The sequence below is a fragment of the Apteryx mantelli genome, chromosome 9 (assembly GCF_036417845.1).
Source record: "Apteryx mantelli isolate bAptMan1 chromosome 9, bAptMan1.hap1, whole genome shotgun sequence".
Classification (NCBI taxonomy): Eukaryota; Metazoa; Chordata; class Aves; order Apterygiformes; family Apterygidae; genus Apteryx; species Apteryx mantelli.
In genome coordinates, this window is record NC_089986.1 from 28,095,405 (window position 1) to 28,115,616 (window position 20,212).

Below are 20,212 nucleotides of genomic sequence, written 5' to 3' on the forward strand. Positions count from 1 at the left end.
TAAGTTAGGAGGTAAGGGAGAAGAGCAAGGCAGCCCTGGTTGCAGTGTTTTGTCTATCTCCTTGTACTTCTGCTTATCACCTGTATGTCCCCTTAACTACACGTGCAAGTGTTGCTTGCTAGCAACACAATAATGCTAGCTCTGAATTAATTTCTTTGCACTTAGTGCCTAACTGTGAGCACCAAGATGTCATGGTGCTGTGTTTGTCTGTTCTGCACCATTACCGTAAAGAAACAAGGGGAAAGGAGAGGCTAAAATGCCAGCATGTGAGCCAACAGCAGCAGCCCTGATGAGGACCTTGGTGTTCAATGCACAGGCCCCATGATAGAGGCTGCATCAGCAGCACTGATTTACATGACAAGTTGTGTGCCACAGTGCAGCTGGGAAATATGTCTTTTGAGTCAGGCTCCCTAGAGTTGGCTAGTCCTGCCCCCGCTCCAGCAGTTCTGCAGTGCTGCATGTGTGACCAGCAGCAGGCAGGGACGCAGGAGAGCAGGGAGATCACAGTGCTGCCCTGTCCCTCTGTGAGAGCAGGCACGAGTCAGCTGCGTGACCTGGCAAAGGAAACCTTCCAAGCCTGCAGCAGGAAATGCTGAGTGGCCAGCCAGCAGAAAGGCAAAATAGGATTATCAGGTCCTGAGACTCAGTTGGAAGAACTGATTTGGTTCTAGTGTAGGACTGGGATGGGGGAGCTTCTAGAACAGAGGACAGAGGGAGTCCTCAGCCAGGCTGGATGGACAGCAGAAACCACAGAAAAAGAAGGCAAATTTCATTCTGTTTTTCTACACTTTACCTTGTCAAACACAGCAATGTAGAGTGAAAAACCAAACACATCCTTCAGCTTGGTTTTATCTGCTATGAACTGGCAGATCTCTTTGGCAATGGAAGCAGAGTCTGCAGGGACAGTGATGCTTTGGCCGTTCATCAGAGTGACATTAAACATAATGGGTTTCTTTTGCTTTGTTGCCTGCAAGTCAGAGTTAAATGAGAGAGACAAATTATGAGCAAAACTTACTTTTCTGTGGAGAATGAAGAAGGTATTTAGATTTAAGAGCCCCGCACATCGTATGCCCTAGTCGACAATCGTTAAGAGAATCTCCAAAGCCCACATGGTTTCTTCAGTGCATGGTGAGTGTTAAGTACAAATGACATCCCTGGACCAGCATTGGAATCAAGTTCCCTCCTCCCCACAGCTCAGAGGCCTAATGAATTTTGGGCACAGCCTTACATGCAGCAGCAGAGAGGTGGCCTGCAGTAAGCATTTTGCCTAGGAAGATAGGTGTTAGGTGATGGGGTCACTCAAGCTCAGGAAGGAATCAAACAGGTCTCCACTTATGGGATGGGGTGTGTGTGTAATTATTAGGCTGACATTGAAAGGAAGGAGCAGGGCGATGTAGCCCTACCATACAGACATATCCCACTCATTTTAAGAGCATGAGCCCTGCTCAGTCCTTTCCAAGGATGATGTTAAGAGCTTCCCTCATGAGATGGTTCTGGTCTGTGGCTCCTGAGTGGATGCAGGCATCATCCTGCATATCAGGTGTTGCAGCTCTTAATTTACATCCTCTGTTGGATTTGGGTTGACTGAATAGCCAGAGAAGAGGCAAATCTAAAGAGCTATCCAGACTAAGGCAGCTTGTCTTCAATCCCCTTGTGCAACTGATTTCCATTATTAGACTTAGGAAGATCTGTCCACACAGGTTAGGAAATGCAATCCAGCATGAACCGACACGGATCAATACAATTAAGTAATGAGGGAATTGCCACCTGAAGTTCCAGCCAGCTAGGCGGTTCAGTCCGTGCTCCGTTGGCACAGGTACGTCTCAGACGTTCAGCACAATATGGTGCATAGCCTGTGGGCCCATTATGGATGAAATTCAGCAGGTACTAGACACAGAACACAGGAGAAAGTTAAGAAACACTAATACTCATAAAACACTAGAAACCTTTTCCAGCAGATAGACTAGACTAGAATATTGGTTATGCTTAGTTACAGTTTGCCAGGAAGTTTTAAAGATTAGGGTTAGGATCAGTTTTGGAAAAGGAGGGTTTGAGGCACCAAGTTTTCCTGCATTCTTCAAAGCTTTAGGCTGAAGAGGAAGATTTGTGTCAGTATAGGTCTACTCCTTATTTTTAACTATACTGTAAATAATAGACAGTTGAGAATGTTTATTCCTAGAATTAGGTTAGGGGCAAGGGTTAGGGTAGGGTTAGTGTTTCTGATGGAAGAACCTGCATCTTGTGACATTCTGTATGAACCAGAGAGCTAGGAAGGGGGTTAGCTGCAGGTCAGGGCTGCAGATTATGGTTGCTTTCAGTTTTATTAAGTTCTCTGGCAATACTGATGGTTGACAGAAAGATTAAAATTGGACTTTGGAAGAGAAGGATTAGATAAATAGAGCTTTGCGGGGGTTGTATGGCTCAGATATCTTAGATGAGATGGTATAAGCATGGACTTGTATTTACATGCTTGATTTGTATTTAGGGCAAGTTTGGGTCACCTGGTTATTTTCATGATTAGGAGTATGACTACGCATAGGGCATGGATTTAGGAAAAGAGAACTAAAAGAAGTCAAGTCTTTCATGAATTCTGCATACTTCACAGATTTGGATAAAGACTGGTGTCAAAATATGTCTATGGCTTATGTCGAGTTTGGTTCAAGTAGCAGCCACTTGGCAGTATTTATGATTAATCATTTGATTTAGGATATCAGCAAAGCAGTACTAAAGATCTGGAGACTTTTACGGATTCTGTATGCCTTTAAGACCTAGGAGAAAGCCTGATGTTAAGCTGGAGCCATAGTTTGTTTTTTCTGTGGTGAAGTGGATTTATCATCTACCTACATTTAGATATTAACGTATCTTAAAAAAAAAGGTAGGAAAACCCAAGTTTCCACTGGATTTTATAAGGTTTGGAGATGTAGGGTGATATTTTTTCTTTGTTTTACTGCATGCACTGGACTTCAGAGTATACTTAATCACTAGGATTGTAACTGGAGATAGCTTTAGAGTGCTGGAAAAGCAGGACTGCAGAGGATAAAATCTGCCAGATTTTTCACAATTGAAGATGTAAAATGAGGGCTGTGATCAACAACAGAATCTGACTCGTATGCCATGTCATGAAAAAGAAGTAAACATCAGTACAACAATCACTTATTTAAATTCTCAGATAAGCATATGAGATGAGATAGTTTCTGCTAAAATCACAGCACCAGTTGCTATGACAGCAAAATAGTTTATGTGGCTATTTGTGTCAAAATAGTAAAATAAATAAGAAACCAGAGCAGCTGAGGCCTTTAAGCTGCTATAGGAAAGGTGAGCAATGTACCTTCACAAATGTGTCTGAAGGAGGAAAGCAACCAAGGCAAAGTGACAGAAGGATCCAGCCTCGAGCATAGCTGCTCCTGTTGCTGTTTTCACTGAGTTGTTTGCAAATCTGGCAATAAATCTCATCTCTGTAATAAAACATGTGAAAGCAACATGATAATGATTCACTGGCTGAACTGTCTTTAGCTACATTTCCATTGCAAGCTTGGCATGATTGCAGCACGATGAAGTAGATCTGAGCTAGCTTTAATCACATTAGCTAGGATATCACCTATGTTTACCATGGGAAATAACTGTGTCCTGGGCATTGATAGGAAAAGGCTTGTGCCCTTGGCCACCCCTTCTTACTCGAGAAGTTCAAGTGCAATTCCCATGCTGGAGATACCTCATATGACTAGCAGTGGGGCTGTGCTGAGATAGCAATTACTGGGCCAGCCAGCTGTGGTATTTCATTGCTGCCTTCCACATGTGAAATCTGCCTTAAGCTCTCCGCAGTACATGGTGTGTGTCTTGCGGCTTTTGCCTGTCTGCTCATATGTGGATTTGGGGATAAGGACAGTGGGACACCCTGCTTAATGCTAGGATTTGTAAGCTTTTAGGAAACTTGGCATAAAAAGTGGAGTGAGTCCTTGGACAGGAATGCAGGAAGGGGTGCTGCAAAGTGAGCTTCTGAAAATGCAAGTTGCCTGTAACGAGGACATATGGGAAACAGATGCAAAAAGCAGCGTACAAGCAAAACTGCTATTTAAAAAAATCATCTTAAGTCTTCTAGGCTCCTGGGACACACATTTGGCAAGTCTGCTGTGGGAGGATACAATGCGGATGGGGTCTGTGCTCCCAGGTGGGGCATATGGTGAAACAAAGTCTGAGGGAGCAGATGCTTAGCTGGTGACTGTTATGATACATTCATTGAAGACAATTTTTGCCAGATGAGGCTTTGCTTCTGGGAGCATCTTGACTGAAACAAAGCAACTAAGTAGAGAAAAAAGCAGCCCATGCCTGAGGCCGAGGCAGGGCCTGTGCTTACGGGCTTTGTTACAGAAAAGCATCAGGTAAATTGAAACGGGCAAGCCCAAAGTGGAGGAGAGGATTCGCGGGGGCGGGGGGGTCAGAACCAACTAGCTTCTGTCTCATCCTCACACAGCCTTTGGGCTAAGGGCCGTCCTCACAAAGCTTGTGAGCAGGATTTCTTCTTTGAGTGGCTGAGCTAGTCAGCAAGCCAGTCTTTCAGCTATCTTTGATTTGAGGACATCTCTTCCGGGCTCAGAAACAGGTTCTGAAAACCTCTCTAGCATATGTTAACCCCACATTTTTTACTCTCTCCTGATTTTTCCATGTCCCTCATACTAGGGCTGTGTTCCACCTTCAGGTGTTACTGGGTTACAGCACTGAGCTCTGTCCCATTGCATACTTGTGGGGTATTCAGAAAGCCATACACTGAGACAGGTGACCTAAACTGAGATGAAGATCCCAGGAGGGGCAGTGAGGCAGCTGTTTTCCATCCCCTCAGACACAGGTGAACCATGCTCTGAAGGGGTGTCTGCAGTCTCTCAGTCTTATATGTGACTAGCTTGGACTTTTGGTCAGGAGTCCCCAGAAATGAATGGGGGACATTTCCAGCATTCTCTCGGGCTTCGGAAAGGGAATGCTGAATATCCTTGAGGTAATGGGTATCGGTTCTGGAAAGAAGGTGCAAGTTTCCTACCTGAGGGCAGGGCGCAGAATTGCATTGCCAATAATGAAGTGCACTTTTTCAAGGTTGGACATAGGTCTCTCAGAGATCGAGCTGTCCTCCTGGAAAGCCTCTTCTCCACTTTTCAGCTGGTTTGCCACCTGAAACAAACCAAGCAGAACCCCAGAGTGCTCTGGAAACCTTTCCTCATACCAGGCAGCTCTCATAGGAATGAGAGCTGCTCCATCTTTCTGGCTAAAATTTTCCTGCTCCTTGCAGCAGCAGTTAAGAAGAGACCATACCTTCAACTCAAAAATCTCATGTTACAGCACTGTTCTTACTGGTTTGGAGAACTTTCATGTATTATCCTGTAAGCACTAAGCACATGGTGGTTCTTAGCCCTGCTCAGGGCTTTGAGCAAACTATTCTGTAATACCAACAATTCCCAACAATAAAAGGTTCTCTGTGTTCAGGAGTCACTCTCCAGTGGGAAGGAGTAAAGGGAATCTGCCAGGGAATGAATGACATCAGTGCGCATGGAGAGATTTTCAAAGGAAGGCAAAAAGTGCACCAGGTATCCCCTACACAGCATGGGCTGCACTGGCCTGGAAGGGCAATGAGTTCCCAGCTGGGAGCTGCTGGCATGTAACATCTGTCAGCAGGTGCAAGATAGGGGTCCAGGTAAAGAGATTTAGGGAAAGCAATTTATTTCCGAATCTTACCTTCCCTGTCATCTTGGAGGACCGTTTCAGCTTCAGGGAAGAGATCCCCTTGGAGATCTTGTTATCCTTTCTGCTGTCTCTCTATGACACACGTTATCATTATGGGAAATTAGTTCAACGCACAGCAAGAATGAGTCATTAAGAAAAGACAGATGCCAAATTTGGGACATTTTTGTTTTGTCCCCTATTGCTCAAAGGAGCTGCAGTGTCCTCCTACGACTGACAAGGACCCCTTTGCACTTCTGGTACTTTTGGCTAAGTACAATAGCCTGCAAGGTTTCCTTTGCTTTTCTCACTTTCAGTAGAACAGGACAGGAACCAAGGAAAGCATCTGAAAATACAAACATAGCCTGTTCCTCTCACCATATTTGGGCTGTTGCTCCTGAACTGGACCTGGTTTTTCTTGCCAATTGTGTCATATATCTGTGTCATCACGGAGCTGCTCTTGGTGGTGACACTCTTGGCAAACATTGTTGGCTCTGGCAGGTCCCCCATGAACCGCAGGATGATGACCCACACAACCAGAGAAGCCTGCAGTGGCAGAAAGCACAGTCAGACACTGCCAAGAGAACCACTGGCCACATGCCCTTTCTTCCTGTTTAGGTAAAACCATTTTCTTCCTTTATCCACTCCAAGTTATTAAAATTCCCCATCCCCTCCCACCATTTACACAAGGAATTTCCTTTCATCTCCAACCACATGTGAGCATCATTCACAACTCTCTCATGCTAAAAGAAGAGGGCACAGGGCTTCAGGAGGCTCCAGTGGGAATGTCAGACCTGCTCAATGACTGCTGAGCCCTCACCATTCCCTTTACTGGCACCTGGCAGGTCCCCTGTAGCTGGAGTGAGGTATAGAAACCTTGGCTGAACTGCACTCTGCATCTACCCACCTGGACAGATCAGCACTCTGCAGCAAGCTCTTCCAGAAGCCCTTATGCTCAGAAACAGAAGGCCAAGTAATGTCAAAGTTTTTGCAGCATGGGACTCCCCATTCTGCAAGGCTGCTTAATATGAAGAAAAACTTCCCTCTCCGCCTTCCTATCCCTCAAGAGGAAAATGGGAAGGAACCCAAGGAGGAAGGGAGCTGTAGGAGCCAGGGCTGTTGCAGGGAGCAGGTTCACCAACAAGAACAAGCAAGATACCAGGACATTGTCCTTGTCGTCATGGTAGAGCAGTGGGTGCTGCAGGGGTCTCCGGATATGTGTATGTGTAGATGACCCCTGGAAATAAGTAGCTGCAAACTTTGGGAAGGTGTACTCTGCCAGGCCATCCGTTTCTTCTTCCAGCTCCACACTCATGGGAATCATGTCCAGGTCCACCTCTTCCAGCCTGCTTGGCTTTGTTTCCAAGTCCTGCACAGAACATGCAGAAGAAGCACATATTCTTTCCCTCCACCCGTAATATTCTTATTTTATATAAATTTTTCTGACTTGGCCATAATTCCTCTGGAATTTGACTCTCCAACTATTGCCAAAGCCATGTTCAGCAGCTACCAACAGACCATTGGGACATAGGACCTGTTCCTCCAAGATGCATCCATTCCATATGGCCTCCCTGGGCTGGTCTTCAGCTGGCCAAGAATGTTGCAGGTCAGAAAACCCAGGCGCTACCTCATTACTCCCATTCTGCACTAATCCAGACTGCTCTGCTCTGCCTACCTCCCTCTGCCCCATTCCATCCTCCACAGCTGTCAGGACCAGTATATCTCAAATCTTGCTTTTAAGGATATGGAGTAACTGCACGAGACGTGTGTGTAAGCTGGAAAGCACTGAGAAAGCACCGGCAGCAGAACATGTAGTTGGTGCTAAAAGGAGAGACTGGCACAGTTCAGAGAGGGTCTACTGGGGAAAAGGAACAAATGTGAAGTGGTTTTTGGAGATGCACAGTCCCTAAACTGCAGATGACCAAAAGCTTTTGGGAGCTGACCTCTGAATGCAGTTTCTCAAGGGACTGTCTGGACGACTTATTTCAGCAGTTCTTGCTCAGTGCTTTCACTGTTCATTAAACAGAATTGACCATGGATGGAATTCCAGAAAAGTCAATGGACTTACATGAGGGATGAACATGACCCATTACCACTTTGCAGCTCAGTACCTCAAAACCCAGAGGAGCCTGTCCTTCTTGGCCTCCAATCATGGAAGGTAAAAATCCAAAAATTTTGTCCACCATGTCTTGGTCACTGATAACATCATAATTTGTTGGTCTATTGGCAAGAGCATTATTTTTCCTTTGTCTTGCTTCATTCTCTTCTCTCTCCGCAGCAGCCAGGTGTTCCTTTAAACATAAAAGTTGGTTAAGCATGACTGGAACATCATTCAGCTAGAATGAATGGGCACGAGGATGAAAGGCAATTACGTGGGTGTTATGACAGTGAGATGTAGCTCTGCCAGTGCAGTGCCTGATGTGAAACCAAATGTTGCTTGTGTTAAGCAGTCACAAAGACCTAGCACATCAGCAGCTTGCACTAACAGCTGTCCTTATAGGCTGTTGGCCTATAAGTAATAATGCAGTTTTCAAGAACTGTATCATCAAGCAATGCTACAGGAAAAACACAGTATTCCTAACTTAGCATGAAAAAAACACATTATTTAAAATTTAAAAATGTTTTGTGTCAGGAGACCATAATAGCATGTGCATGTTTGTCTGAAGTGCCCCTCATACTCCCGATGTGCATGTGTTTGGCTTGGCCCATTTCTAAATCATCCTCACAAGTGTGTTTACGACTATGTCCGCTTTTTACTATCCTCTGACATGTACCAGTGTGCAGATAGTTGAGCAAGTCTACACGTGTGAGCTGGGCAAGCTGTCTTGTTGGGCACACAACATGGCATTTGGTGTTCCTCGGTCCACATACCTACCTTTTCTAACCTCATAGCTTCTTCTCTTGCTTTCACTGGTCCAAGGACTTGGATGAGACGTTTCTCTTCTTCCAAGCGGATATTCCTGGCTTCCAGCCTGCACTTGTTCTGTGAACAAGAGGACCATTCTGTGACTGTTTCCATACCTGCTGGGCTGGCTCCCTTCTGCCATTAATCAGCTGTCCACACCAGGACTTGATCTGCAGCTGGGGCTGCTTGGTTCTAGCTTTGGCATTTTAGGGAACGGGCCACAGGCAGATATCTGCAGATGGGATTTGTCCTGTTTGTACAGCATCTAATGCAGAAAGGAAACCACAAGAAGGGCTCCCATGTGCTACGGAAAGCCAAGGTAATAAATACAGGATTTTTCTGGCAGTGCATATGAAGATACACAACACTGGGTTTCCCTCATGAATGGATCCCTAAGAGACATTATCAGGCCTTGCTGCAGAAAGTGATCTTCCTTTGTGGTAGTGACTGATACATATGCAAACCTTCTTATCGTTTTCTCCTCCCTTCTGTCAAAAATATTTCTGCTTGGTCAGTGCGGTTCTGATGAAACTAAATCTGTGATAAGCATGGAAAGCAAGCATAAACAACATCAGCCCATTTACGACTCTGCTTTCATATCTGACAAGAGCTCATACCTGTCAGCATGCTAACCTCAGAAGTCTACAACCCAAAATAAATAAAGTGCTATAGCAACACTTGTTGGTAGTTAAATATCTATCAGAACCTCATAGAAACAACATCGTGTTCACAAGGTATCTGAACGGATATGCGTACCTCTCTCTTCATCCTCTGGTAACTCTGGCGAGCAAACATGCCCCTTGCATATGCCTGTATAACACATACAGCTTTCTTCTGTTCTGTTATCTTTTTACGCATTAGATAACCACGGCACAAGGCTTGAAACCTGATGACACGAGCCCGGGCTGCTTCATACTGTTTAGCAAGCTGCCGCCTCCGGACAAGGGCCTGCAGGCGCCCAAACCCCAGCAGAATCTGTAGCAGGTGGAGAAAAAGAAGAGGTTATGGCTCAAAGCCCGTAAGACTGGGACTAAGTTGGGATAAGTAGATGACAACAAAATTCAGTTATTTGATAGATATACTGGAAGGGGTTATGGGACACTGCCACTTAAGAAAATGCTTTATTTTCTGCCAGCGATAAGCTTTTTAAACTAGTTTATATAAAATTCTCATGGGGATCTTCTAGGGAGTGGCTGCAGGAAGCAACAGTGATAACCTGGGATCATGGCAAGGGAAGGGAGAAAACAGAAATGAAGCCAAGTGATTGGAAAAAATGGCATGGCCTTGAGAAAGATGGGTGTGACAAGCCGGAGAGAAGCAACAGAAGGGGATGGGGCAGAGCGCAGGGCAAGAGACTGGCTCTTCAGGCAGGAATTGTGTCACTTTGTGGAGAATAGAAAATGTTTCTAATTGAAAATGGCATTTTCTCCTCCCAGCCCTCAAGAATGGGATGTTCTCTTATATTGTAATAATAATCCCTCCCACACAAACACACAGTATGTGAAAGCCCCTAATATGGTGTAGCTCTCCCTACCCACAAAACCCCCACCTATAGAAGTTCAGTCTTTATTTTCAATAATAAGAGATGGATGTGATGATAACTTTTTACAGATTTCCAGTTTTCCTGTAACAGTGGTGGCAGACACTGTGCTCACAGCTTGCCGGTGATGGACAAATGCTAGCCCTGGACTTCTGGCTGGAAGACGTGTGCCAGGCCACTGGAGCCAGCACTGCCAGAGGTTAGCTGAGTTACCGTTTCACCAGAAAGCAGGAATGTCACGGGTTCAGTAAGCCCTGAGATGTCTCAGGGCCCTCCTTGGACCCAACAAATCCCTTCTTTACACCCTGCCATTTTGCCTTTCTCCCCTTCAGTTCTGAGTGTCTTCCTCCTAATACTCCACTCAGCCCTGCAAAGCAGAGTATATAAACACACATATACTCGCCTCTTACCATTCTGAAATCCTTCCGGCAGCAGTAGCCTCGCCAGGCTGTCTGAATGGCTACAGCGGACTTCCTCTGTTTCAGAAACTGCTTCCTAAGCAAGCAGACAGGTGAGGTGACAAGCAATAGGTTATTTCTGCTGCTTCTTATGATAAATTGAGAGAGGAATGAGGTGGTGGCTTTTTTCTTTCATGGGATGTCTATGCTCTGGTCTCAGCCCTGTCTGGTGTCTAGGGACACTAGGGCCAGGAAAGCTATCATTAAACTAACCAGCTCAATTATTAGTAGACATCTTGCCAGGGCAAGTGTGGAGCTCAGTGAGGTCTATTTTTCCTGCTTCCCAGTAGCCCAAGAAAAGCATTGTGTTGCAGCAGAAAGTTCAGGCTGGTCAGATACTTTTGTACCACATGCTGCAAAAATATCCTCAGTCCCAGCCTTTTGTCTGCTCACACCTTCCTTGTGCTGATGGAAAGGCCAGAAGAAGCTGTTTTGCATGACCTTTGCTGTAACACAGGCCTTGAGGGATTTTCCCTAGGCTCAGCTTATTCTGCAAGTGAAGCAGCATCATGAATTAGTGGAGCTTTTCATACTGTTTTCATGTTTGCTTTGCTATTCATGTGCTGGTAAAAAGGATGAGATAAAAATATTACTAATCCACCTCGATACATCTGAGCTGACTTTGACCCTTAATACTGCAAAAATGCTTATACAAACTGCAGACCAAGTTCATTGCTTTGATAGAAGAGGTCTATAAGAGCTGAAAATGCCTTCACATCAGGCCTGGATAAGTTAACTCCCCCATCTCATCATCTCTTGCTCCCCAGTGTCCTAACTTTCAGGGCTAGGAGCTGTGTGAACAAGATTAACTTTCCGTGGTAAAAGCTGTCACCAACTGTGGCTGCTGGAAGTGGCACATAGCTTTGATGATCTAAGAATAAAATTGAGGTGAGGTGAGGGAGAAGTGATGCTCTTTGTCAGAGAGCAGACAGAGTCTGAAAAAAAAAAAAAAGGGAGTTTGGGGCATTTGTATCATTCTTTATAATTCTTGCTTTTCCACTGTTAGGAACATTTCTAAACTAAACTAGGAGTCAGTCCTATATCATAGTTCTGGTTAGGCCATATAAGATTAGTAAGCACAAATCATGATGTAAAGCATTTAATGAGGACAAACAATTACTTGACAGGGACTAAATTTCACTTCTGAAGACATTTCAAACTGAATCGGACAAACTACAAGAATTGTGCATCTTTGGCATGGAGAAGGACTACTTAGTTTCCTGTCTGGTTCTTTTCTTTTCTACCTATGTTTTGTATCAAAGAAGCATCCTAAAAAAAAGGTTCCTTGTAGCTCTGAGAAGGACACAGATTCCACGGGGTCTTCCTGCTTTCCAAATACTGATCTCTACCGTTCACTAGAAATACTGAGTGCAAATCCTCCTTCCAACCCTTCCTCCCCATACAAGCCGCATGTGCAGAAGCCCTGCATTTTGAAAAGTATCATGATAATAAAGAAACTGAGACAGAACAAATCTTTATGCAAAGTCTGCCTAGATACACCTTGTATTGTTACATGATGAGAACTGAATTTAGGGCTAATGGAAGGTATGGAGTGATACATTTTATATTTGAAAATGTTTTACTTAGACGTTAAAATACAACACAAATATTAGTGCTTCAAACCAAAGCAAATTCTCTTCTTTAATGTCACTGACCTGTCCTTGACTCCTCTCATCACCTTCTGGATAAGAAGAACCTTATCTGTGAGTACCTTGTGTCGTTGCAGCTCTAGTACTGTATCATGACAATCCTGTTAAAGGAAAATATGGATATGTTAATAGAACAGAAACCCCCACGACTTCTGAAAACTGGACACATGTTCTGAAAGAGGCCCAGACTCAGCATAAGACAGTGCAAACTGGGATTGAAATGCATCTGTGGGACTGCATTAGGAAGAGGGTGCACCAGCTAGATACACTGTGTCTGGCTGTAGCCGTAAACAAGCACACAGCTTGCCTACAGTAAGACTGGCTTTACCAGGGGGCTAAGGGCAAGGAAGTCCCTGCCACAGCCTGCTGGCATCCAGTTCTTTATGCTCCAGAGCTTGAGCATTGCATTGGGCTGTTTCAGCTGCACCACTGGAACACAGGAGGAGGATCAGCCTCTCCTAAACCACGCTAATATCCACCAATTTACTTGGGGACCAAAGATCCCCTCAGATTCAAGAGAGAGTTTGCAAGAGAATCTAGTCCTTCTGGGTCACCAATCTTTCACAGGCAGGTCAAGCTTTACTCTGAAGCATCCAGTTTTTCAGGAGAAGAGGTTATAAACTGTCCTTTTTACTTACTTTAAGGAAAATCTTGGTCTTTCCAACTTGCCAGCCTTCATCCTTGCCCAGCACCGCTTTGGAGATGCTGATGCAGCACTGGCGAGCATCATTCTTCACCTGATGTGCAGAAGCATAATCGTGTTAGGGCTTGGTTGGAAACACAGCAACTGTACTAGGTAAGGATCTATTGCTCTGCATTTCAAAGGGCAAAGAACAGAAATGGCTGAGGTCTGACAGACCTCAAGGCTGACAGTACAGTGAATGAAAGCGGTTCAGCTCCAATGGTCAGGGAAAGGAGGAACATTAGGGCTTGGCCAAGCATTCAAGAGTTCAAGTGCCAGGAGGATGTCAGAGAGACCTCAGAAGTGTGTGACTACAGAAAAGAAGCATCTCAGAGCGATGGGGATGCCACCCTGCCTGGGACATCTGTGTGGAGCAAGTCCAGGTTAACCAGACCTAAAAACACCTCTACTGTTTCAGCTAAGGTCCAAGCGAGGATTTAACTGCAGTTACTCTGATGACAGCTCTCTCAGCTGTGACAGCAGTAATCCAAGAGTGGATTTCTATTGTGGGATAGTGGATTTCTATTGTGGATAAGACTAAAGTCTTATAAGGAGAAGTTAAATTAGCCTTAAACCAAGTTTGTGTTCACATACCCGTTCTTGAACAGACCCTGGCAGGAGAACTCTGTATCTCTCAAAGAACTCCTCAAAGGTGTAGCGAACTGGGTAGCCAGCCTTCCTGATCTGAATGGTCTCCATCATCCCTGAATACCGCAGCTGTTGGATACACAGTTCTCGGTTGAACAACTGGAAGGGAAGGCAGACAAGGAGGAGACTTAGCACAGAAAGAAGCTGCACATGCAGCATTCCTCAGAGCACCTCTATTAACCTCTGGCCTTGAGTGCCTGCAGAATGGCATAGTATACTTTTCTTAATTGCACTTCTCATTTCAGTGGCCTAAATTAATTAATTACAGGCATAAACAAGTCATTTTAAAAGGTCTTCAAATTTGTGCTTATCACAAATTTGATAAACAGTGGAAACAGTCCATTAACTTTGGTCTGGCTTTAACAACCATTTCCAATTCTATAACTGCAATTTCAGATGAACAATAAACTGTTCATAACATTTTGCAAGTGCAAATAACTGCAGTAGTAACTTATGCCCCTTGGGCATAGCCATGAAAAGCACAGCATGAGGGCTGCTATTCTCTTGTAAACAGAATAAAAATAGGCTCACTAAACCATATGCAGCACTTTGAGACAGATTAATTCACTAGACCAACACCATTTGAGGATTTTGTGTAGAACTAGGTCATGATCTCCTGAGTTCCAGCCAAGCATCTTACTGACAAGCTTGCTCTTCTTCTGTAGTGTCAACTCAAGCCACACCACCCTTCTTTCAAACACCAACAGCACTCCTCTTCTCTCTCAAGCTATTTCATCATATGATCATTGCTGGATCTTAACTTTTCATTTGTCCCCTTCATAGGGGACTAGAAATTCTCCTGTTCTCTCTTTTTTCTTTACAGGGATGACTTTTACAACTCCATCAGGAATACACCCATGTGCTTTTTCTTACCATCTATCATTTTATGGTGCTTTTAGAGATGCTTTTATAAATTAACATTGCTGAATCCTACTGCCCTTTTTATTGCAGTAATAGCTTATACTCCAGCTCTTCTTGGCTGAGGTGCAAATATCAAATGCTACACAGCAGCTGACAGCTTTTTCTCATTAGGAAGTTTACTGAAGACAAGACCTCATATTGTTAAAGCATTACCAGTGGTTTCTTGAAGTCATTTGGTTTGATGCAGCGGATAAAGTATGGCTGACACTGACCAAGGATTTTCATCAGCTTCTCCAAGGATTTCTTGAACTGTCCCCCCAGAGTAGAGAGTCGTTTGGTGTTATCCAAGCCCTGGGAAGAATAAGCAGGTGCTGACTGCTACATCATTCACTGTCGGAGGGCAAGTTAATACATTTTTGTATTTTTGTACCATGTCAAAAAAAGCTACTTACCTGCATGGGACCTAAATCTGCCATCTGTATCTTATTAATTTGAGGTTATTCTTGCAAATAACCTCATGAGCTCCTTGACCTACCTGGGGCACTAATTCTAGCAGTAGGAGGGAGCCATGGTGAAAGAAAATCCACCCACAGGAGCCCATAAAGCCTTGTCTTTTCCAAACAAGGCTGTGTTTAGTGTAGAGTCTGGGTGCCAAGCTGTTATTCATGGGTGTGTGCCTGCAAGCTTGGTGAGAAACAGCTGCTCCCAAGGCAGTAATAACCTCCAGGCCAGACATTTTGCTTGTAGCTCATGACTAACTGGGACTGCTAAGGATCCAGACAGCTCAGTCCTTAATGATTAGGATGACTGGTCTTCTTGCCCATTATTATACAATAAGTAGTGAAAAGGCAAACATTTACTGGAGGATAAGCTACGAGCTACTCTGTATAAAGCTGTAGATGTAGTGCTCTATGTCTCACAGCTCCCAGGCTGAATTTTGCTCCCAGCTGCAATAGTGTAACCCCAGAGGGACTGCAATTGCTGCAGTTCACTCTGGATTTCCCCAGCTTCCCTGAAAGCACACTTCCGCCTCTGTCTTTTTCACACAGATCATTGCAATAGGCCTTCAATTCTACCTCCCGGTATGTTTTTAGGGCACATTAAATTATAGTGACAACAGTGCATGTTCCTAGTAACAGGAAGGGCTCCCCTGGTCTTTTTCAAATGGGCTACTTATAAGCTTGGAGGTAATAACTGCAGCACTATACAGGTAGATATAAAGGGTTTTTTTTGAAATAAATAAACCATTTAAAGTCCGGTGGCTGCCCTGTCTCACAGTCCTCATGGGACCTCACTTTGCTGGTCCTTAGGTTTAAAGTGCCATTTTTAACACTCAAGTTGCCACCTTCTGCTTTAGCTACAGAGCAATGCTGCCCTCCAGCGACAAAACACTTGTGCTGTTGGAAAACTGTTCCTGGGAATGTCTCGTAACAGCTCTAATACATCTTAGTGCTAGCAAGCATCTGTTTGAAGTAGTTATAATATCAAATACATATTTAAGCTGTATGAGAGTTAAAGCAATTTGCACTCCCAGATCTCAGAGGCCTTTCTGCTGTACCAGTGTATCAGTGGGATGGCCACAGAGGGCTGGAGCCCATGCCCTCGTGGTCTCACAGACCACCTTTAGATACGCCAGTGTTAAACTTGTTGCCTGGGGTGGTGGTCAGTTTTCTCCCCTGGTGACTGAGGAGAGCAACTGTGAGACCTCAGAACAGCAAAGCTCTTTCCAGCACTTCATCCACTGCTCTTCTCTATAGACTTCCCAACAAGGGCCTGACCTATTTGAAATTAATACGGGTCTTTCAGCTGACGTCTGTGCATTTTGAAACGGGTAGCAACCCTCATTTAGTAATTCCTTTCTTGACATACTACTGTACTTTCTAAATGTCCTCCTAAGGAAAGGCTTTTTCCAATAACACAATCTTCTTTAAAGAGACAAAAATCATTAAAACATTACAGCAATGTAGATAGACCTGATATTTAATCTCAAGGTATTCATAGCATTTAAGAGATGCTAAGCCCATTCTCTTTTGCTGCTTGTTCCTTTTCTGACTTTCTTCTCCCCCAGGTTATTTACCTGTCCATGGCCAGGTGTTCTAGACCAGCCAAACTGGGATAAAGACTGAGGAAGAAAGAACAGGATCAGAAAACAGAGCCAGGAGAGTAGGCAGGTAAAAGGTATTATAGCAAGCTGACTGTTTGCTCTATGCTCTGAGAGGGAAACTCAGAGATATAAGCATTAAAAGCAAAGATCCCTTCATACAGTGCTGACACTGCGTAGTTAAATGCTCAGCAATCAAGATATGTGAAAGCTGCAGCAGGGCAGAGAACTTGAACTCTGCTCATGCTCTTCCCAGACTGCTGCACTTTACAATCGCTTTTTCACTGGATACAGGACGAGGCTCCCTACACCACCAGACACAGATGTTTCTGCAGTAATTAGCAATCATGAACTTTTTCACAAAGCCTCTGGGCCAGAAGGAAGAGCTGAAGTTGCAGCAGTATGCAGGGCAGGGAGACTGTCTACAGGTGTCACTGGGAGCAGGAGGCAGCGTGGCTCTTCTGTGACAGTGGAGCTATTTGCTCCTGTGTGCCAGCCTGTCACCCCTCTGCAAGAAGAGACAGGCCAGGACCCTCCTGCCAGTTGCCGTGCCAGACTGCTTTGTGTTATGGCCACAGCAGGCTGGCTACACATGCAGTAGGGCAGCAGTTAGCTGCTGGCTTCTGGACAAGTATTGGCTTTGCAGAGGGGCCTCCGGTTGGTTCCTTGCTCTGTTCAGACGAACCCTCTGGACTGCAATTTCCTCCTACTCGTTTACACCCCTCCCCACTGTAGGGTATGGATGCCCAGGCAGACACAAAGAAAACCCATCTGTTTGCTGGCAATGTGTGGGGAAGTAGCACAACTCATGCTTTTGTGAGAGGTTGCCGGCGTGGCCACAGAGATGTCCGGGGACACAGTCTCTTCTAGCTTTTGCTACCCAGGAGACAGGCTGACATTATGCTTGTCTACAGCACGAATGCCAGGCACTGGCTGCTCTTGCAGACTGCCTTGCAGAAATGAGTTGAATGAAACAGAGAGCGATTTGCAGAGACAGTGCAAAAAAAAGAGGCCAAGAGCAGACAGAGCCTTATGGAAGGGATGAGAGATTGGTTGTTTTTGCAACCTACTGCCAATAAGCCAACCTTGTAGGACTGGTCACCTCCAAGATGCCGGATGGTCCCACGGCCGAGAGTAGGTGGGGTTGTTTCCACCTGGAAAATCTGCCTCAGGAATTGGTTTTTGGAGGAATGGACCACTTGCATTACATTAGCACTCAGTGTGTCCCGGTTTTTCTCCAGGAAATCTATAGGATGGAAACAAAATCAGCTTGTTATCTCTGCAGCCTGCTGGCTTTAGGCCAACTCTGTCTATCTAAAATCCACTTTATTTACAGTAACCTGCAGATTAGTTTAAAGTAATCCTCCTGACCTCCTGACTTCAGCTAAGCAAATCTAGAGGTTACGTACTCTCATACTGAGAAGCCAGAGATCAACACTACCCTGAGTGCCACACATCCAAGGCAAGCCATGCCCTTATCTCCACCCTCCAAATCCAGCAGAGACAGTCTCACCTTTTGACTGATAAAAGACAACCCCAGCAAAGTGGTTGATGCCAAACTTGGTGTCATGGACACTCTTAGGTGGGATGTAGACGTTACTTTTGCCATGCAGGGAATTGATTTTGACGAGCATGGTGGCATCTGTGCCCTAGGAATAAACACAGGCAGAAAAGGACAGTAAAGTAGATTCCCCCTGACAGCACTGGCCCAGACTCTGTGAACAAATAGAAGTGGTGCTCACAGACAACAAAGGTTTAAATTCTGCCTCTCATTTGTGCAGTAGGTCTGGAGGAAGGTGGTGCTAGAAATGTCTTCCCTTTTACAAAGACCATTCTCTCAAGCACCCAGACAGAACAGAGCACCAGAGGGTAAGGCCTGGTATTTCAGGGCCATATGCAAGCCCCCATAACATTACTAACATCACCAGGTGTGGTAAGAATTTCCCAGACCTTTGGAGCTCACAAGCACAGTGGGGACCACCCTCCTCTTAGGGAAGAAAAGGAGAAGCTCTCTCTCTGTGCATGCCCCTCTCAAATTGCTGCCTGAGGGCTACAAATGAGCTGAGGCAAGGGCTCGCTCTTCTGGACAAGCCCATGTTGCCATTTGACCCCTGTACCAACCAATCCTGCTTAGCCTCACCATGCTCTGGAGAGTATAAAAACCCTCTGCAGGGATGTTTGAGATCAGATGCTACTTTAATCTCTGGTGTCCTGTTTGAGATACCTGGCCTTTGCAAAATAGCATTTCTTCACAATGCTGGCAATACTCAAGTGAGTCTGTCACCCAGGAGAAGAAAGAGCAAGCTACAGCCCAGACCAACAGCAGAACAATACTCAGACAATGTGTACATCCAAATATTTCCTGAAAAGCCACTGTAAATGATCAGGGCTCTTTCCTTTTCTGGCTGGAACAACCAAAGAATTTTGACAGCAAGGTACCAGGAAGAGCACCCGCTGGCAGAGAATGAAGCACCTACATAGTGAGCTAATTTAAAAGGGACATCTGTGGAGAGAAGACTCTGCCTCTCAGAATGTCTCTGAAAGCCTCCTTTACACTTTTCTGTGTGCAAAGCCAGCATTACTGGTGGGATCAGGTACTCACCTTTGGGAACTTGCTCTCTTCATCAATGAGGGAGATGATGTTCATGGGCTTGAGTGCAATGATTTCCAGAGCCTGGTGATTATCAGTGAAATCAATGTTATTCCAGGCAATGTGCTCTGCAAGGTATTCCTCTTGCTCCAGCTTGAAGACATGGTGCACGAAGAACTGCTGAAGGTGTTCATTGGCAATGTTAATGCAGAGCTGTTCAAAGCTGTGCAGGGACAAGATGGGGACACATGGTCATGTCTGTACCCTGGCAAGTGCTGCACTGCTCTATGGTATTTGTTTAATCTCTGTACTAAATGCATATACAGATACACTACTGCTATATTCTACAGTGTTAATGATCACCACCACTGCATGTTGTCAACCCTAACTGCATAAGGGACACAACTGGTCTTCTGCTATGATTATCATGACCAGAAATGAGCCAGCTGATGACAGAGTGTTGCTGGGTAAGCAGGGAAAGATGCTATATATGTTTCAAGAAACTCTAGAGATAATGGGGAACATCTGACTGCGAAAATACTATAAATGACTATATGAGTGTGTGACCATTCTTGCCTGCACTGGCACTAACACTTCTTTTGTCAATTAGTCCTGAATGCTGCCCCTGAGCTTAACTATTTGGTAATTGCTGGGGCATGCTGTGTGTGCTTGTTCAGCGCTTACCACAGTGAGGCTCCATTTGGGTTGCAGCCTTTGGGAACGATACCAAGTAATAGAAAAAAACATGATGGATAGAAGATGAGTTTGAACAGTTCCAAAAGTCAGTGGTGGATATTATCTTGCTGATAGCAAGCTAGATGCACAGGTTGAAATGGATTGGAAAAAGATCTCCATGAAGAATTAGAAAGAGAATGAAAAAAGTGGAACATTTTAGGTCACATGTCAAGGAGGGATGACAAAGGTGGAAGGAAACACAGCAAAAGCAGTAATAATAATATTATTTGGCACAGTCATTTATCACATATTCCACTGACATTAGCATGCCTAGCTGCAATACTGCTCACGTTTTCTGTGCCACATCATGGAGGAAGCTTCTCTACTGTGGTTACCA

At 44.8% G+C, this 20,212-nt stretch overlaps 1 protein-coding gene across 1 annotated transcript in view; it reads right to left on the bottom strand.

The window, feature by feature from the left end:
* The window catches only part of MYO7B (myosin VIIB), a 48,271-nt gene that overhangs the window by 19,685 nt on the left and 8,374 nt on the right, over positions 1–20,212 (bottom strand). The window contains exons 11-28 of the mRNA XM_067302193.1: positions 19,153–19,363; positions 18,064–18,199; positions 17,636–17,796; positions 14,663–14,800; positions 13,535–13,687; positions 12,897–12,995; positions 12,265–12,359; positions 10,562–10,646; positions 9,437–9,586; positions 8,582–8,689; positions 7,818–7,997; positions 6,866–7,075; positions 6,085–6,252; positions 5,722–5,802; positions 5,033–5,160; positions 3,329–3,455; positions 1,768–1,887; positions 794–967 (exon numbers count right to left, since the gene is read on the bottom strand). Of these exons, the coding sequence (XP_067158294.1) occupies positions 794–967; positions 1,768–1,887; positions 3,329–3,455; positions 5,033–5,160; positions 5,722–5,802; positions 6,085–6,252; positions 6,866–7,075; positions 7,818–7,997; positions 8,582–8,689; positions 9,437–9,586; positions 10,562–10,646; positions 12,265–12,359; positions 12,897–12,995; positions 13,535–13,687; positions 14,663–14,800; positions 17,636–17,796; positions 18,064–18,199; positions 19,153–19,363 (2,524 nt within the window). The remainder of the gene's footprint in view (positions 1–793; positions 968–1,767; positions 1,888–3,328; positions 3,456–5,032; positions 5,161–5,721; positions 5,803–6,084; positions 6,253–6,865; positions 7,076–7,817; positions 7,998–8,581; positions 8,690–9,436; positions 9,587–10,561; positions 10,647–12,264; positions 12,360–12,896; positions 12,996–13,534; positions 13,688–14,662; positions 14,801–17,635; positions 17,797–18,063; positions 18,200–19,152; positions 19,364–20,212) is intronic.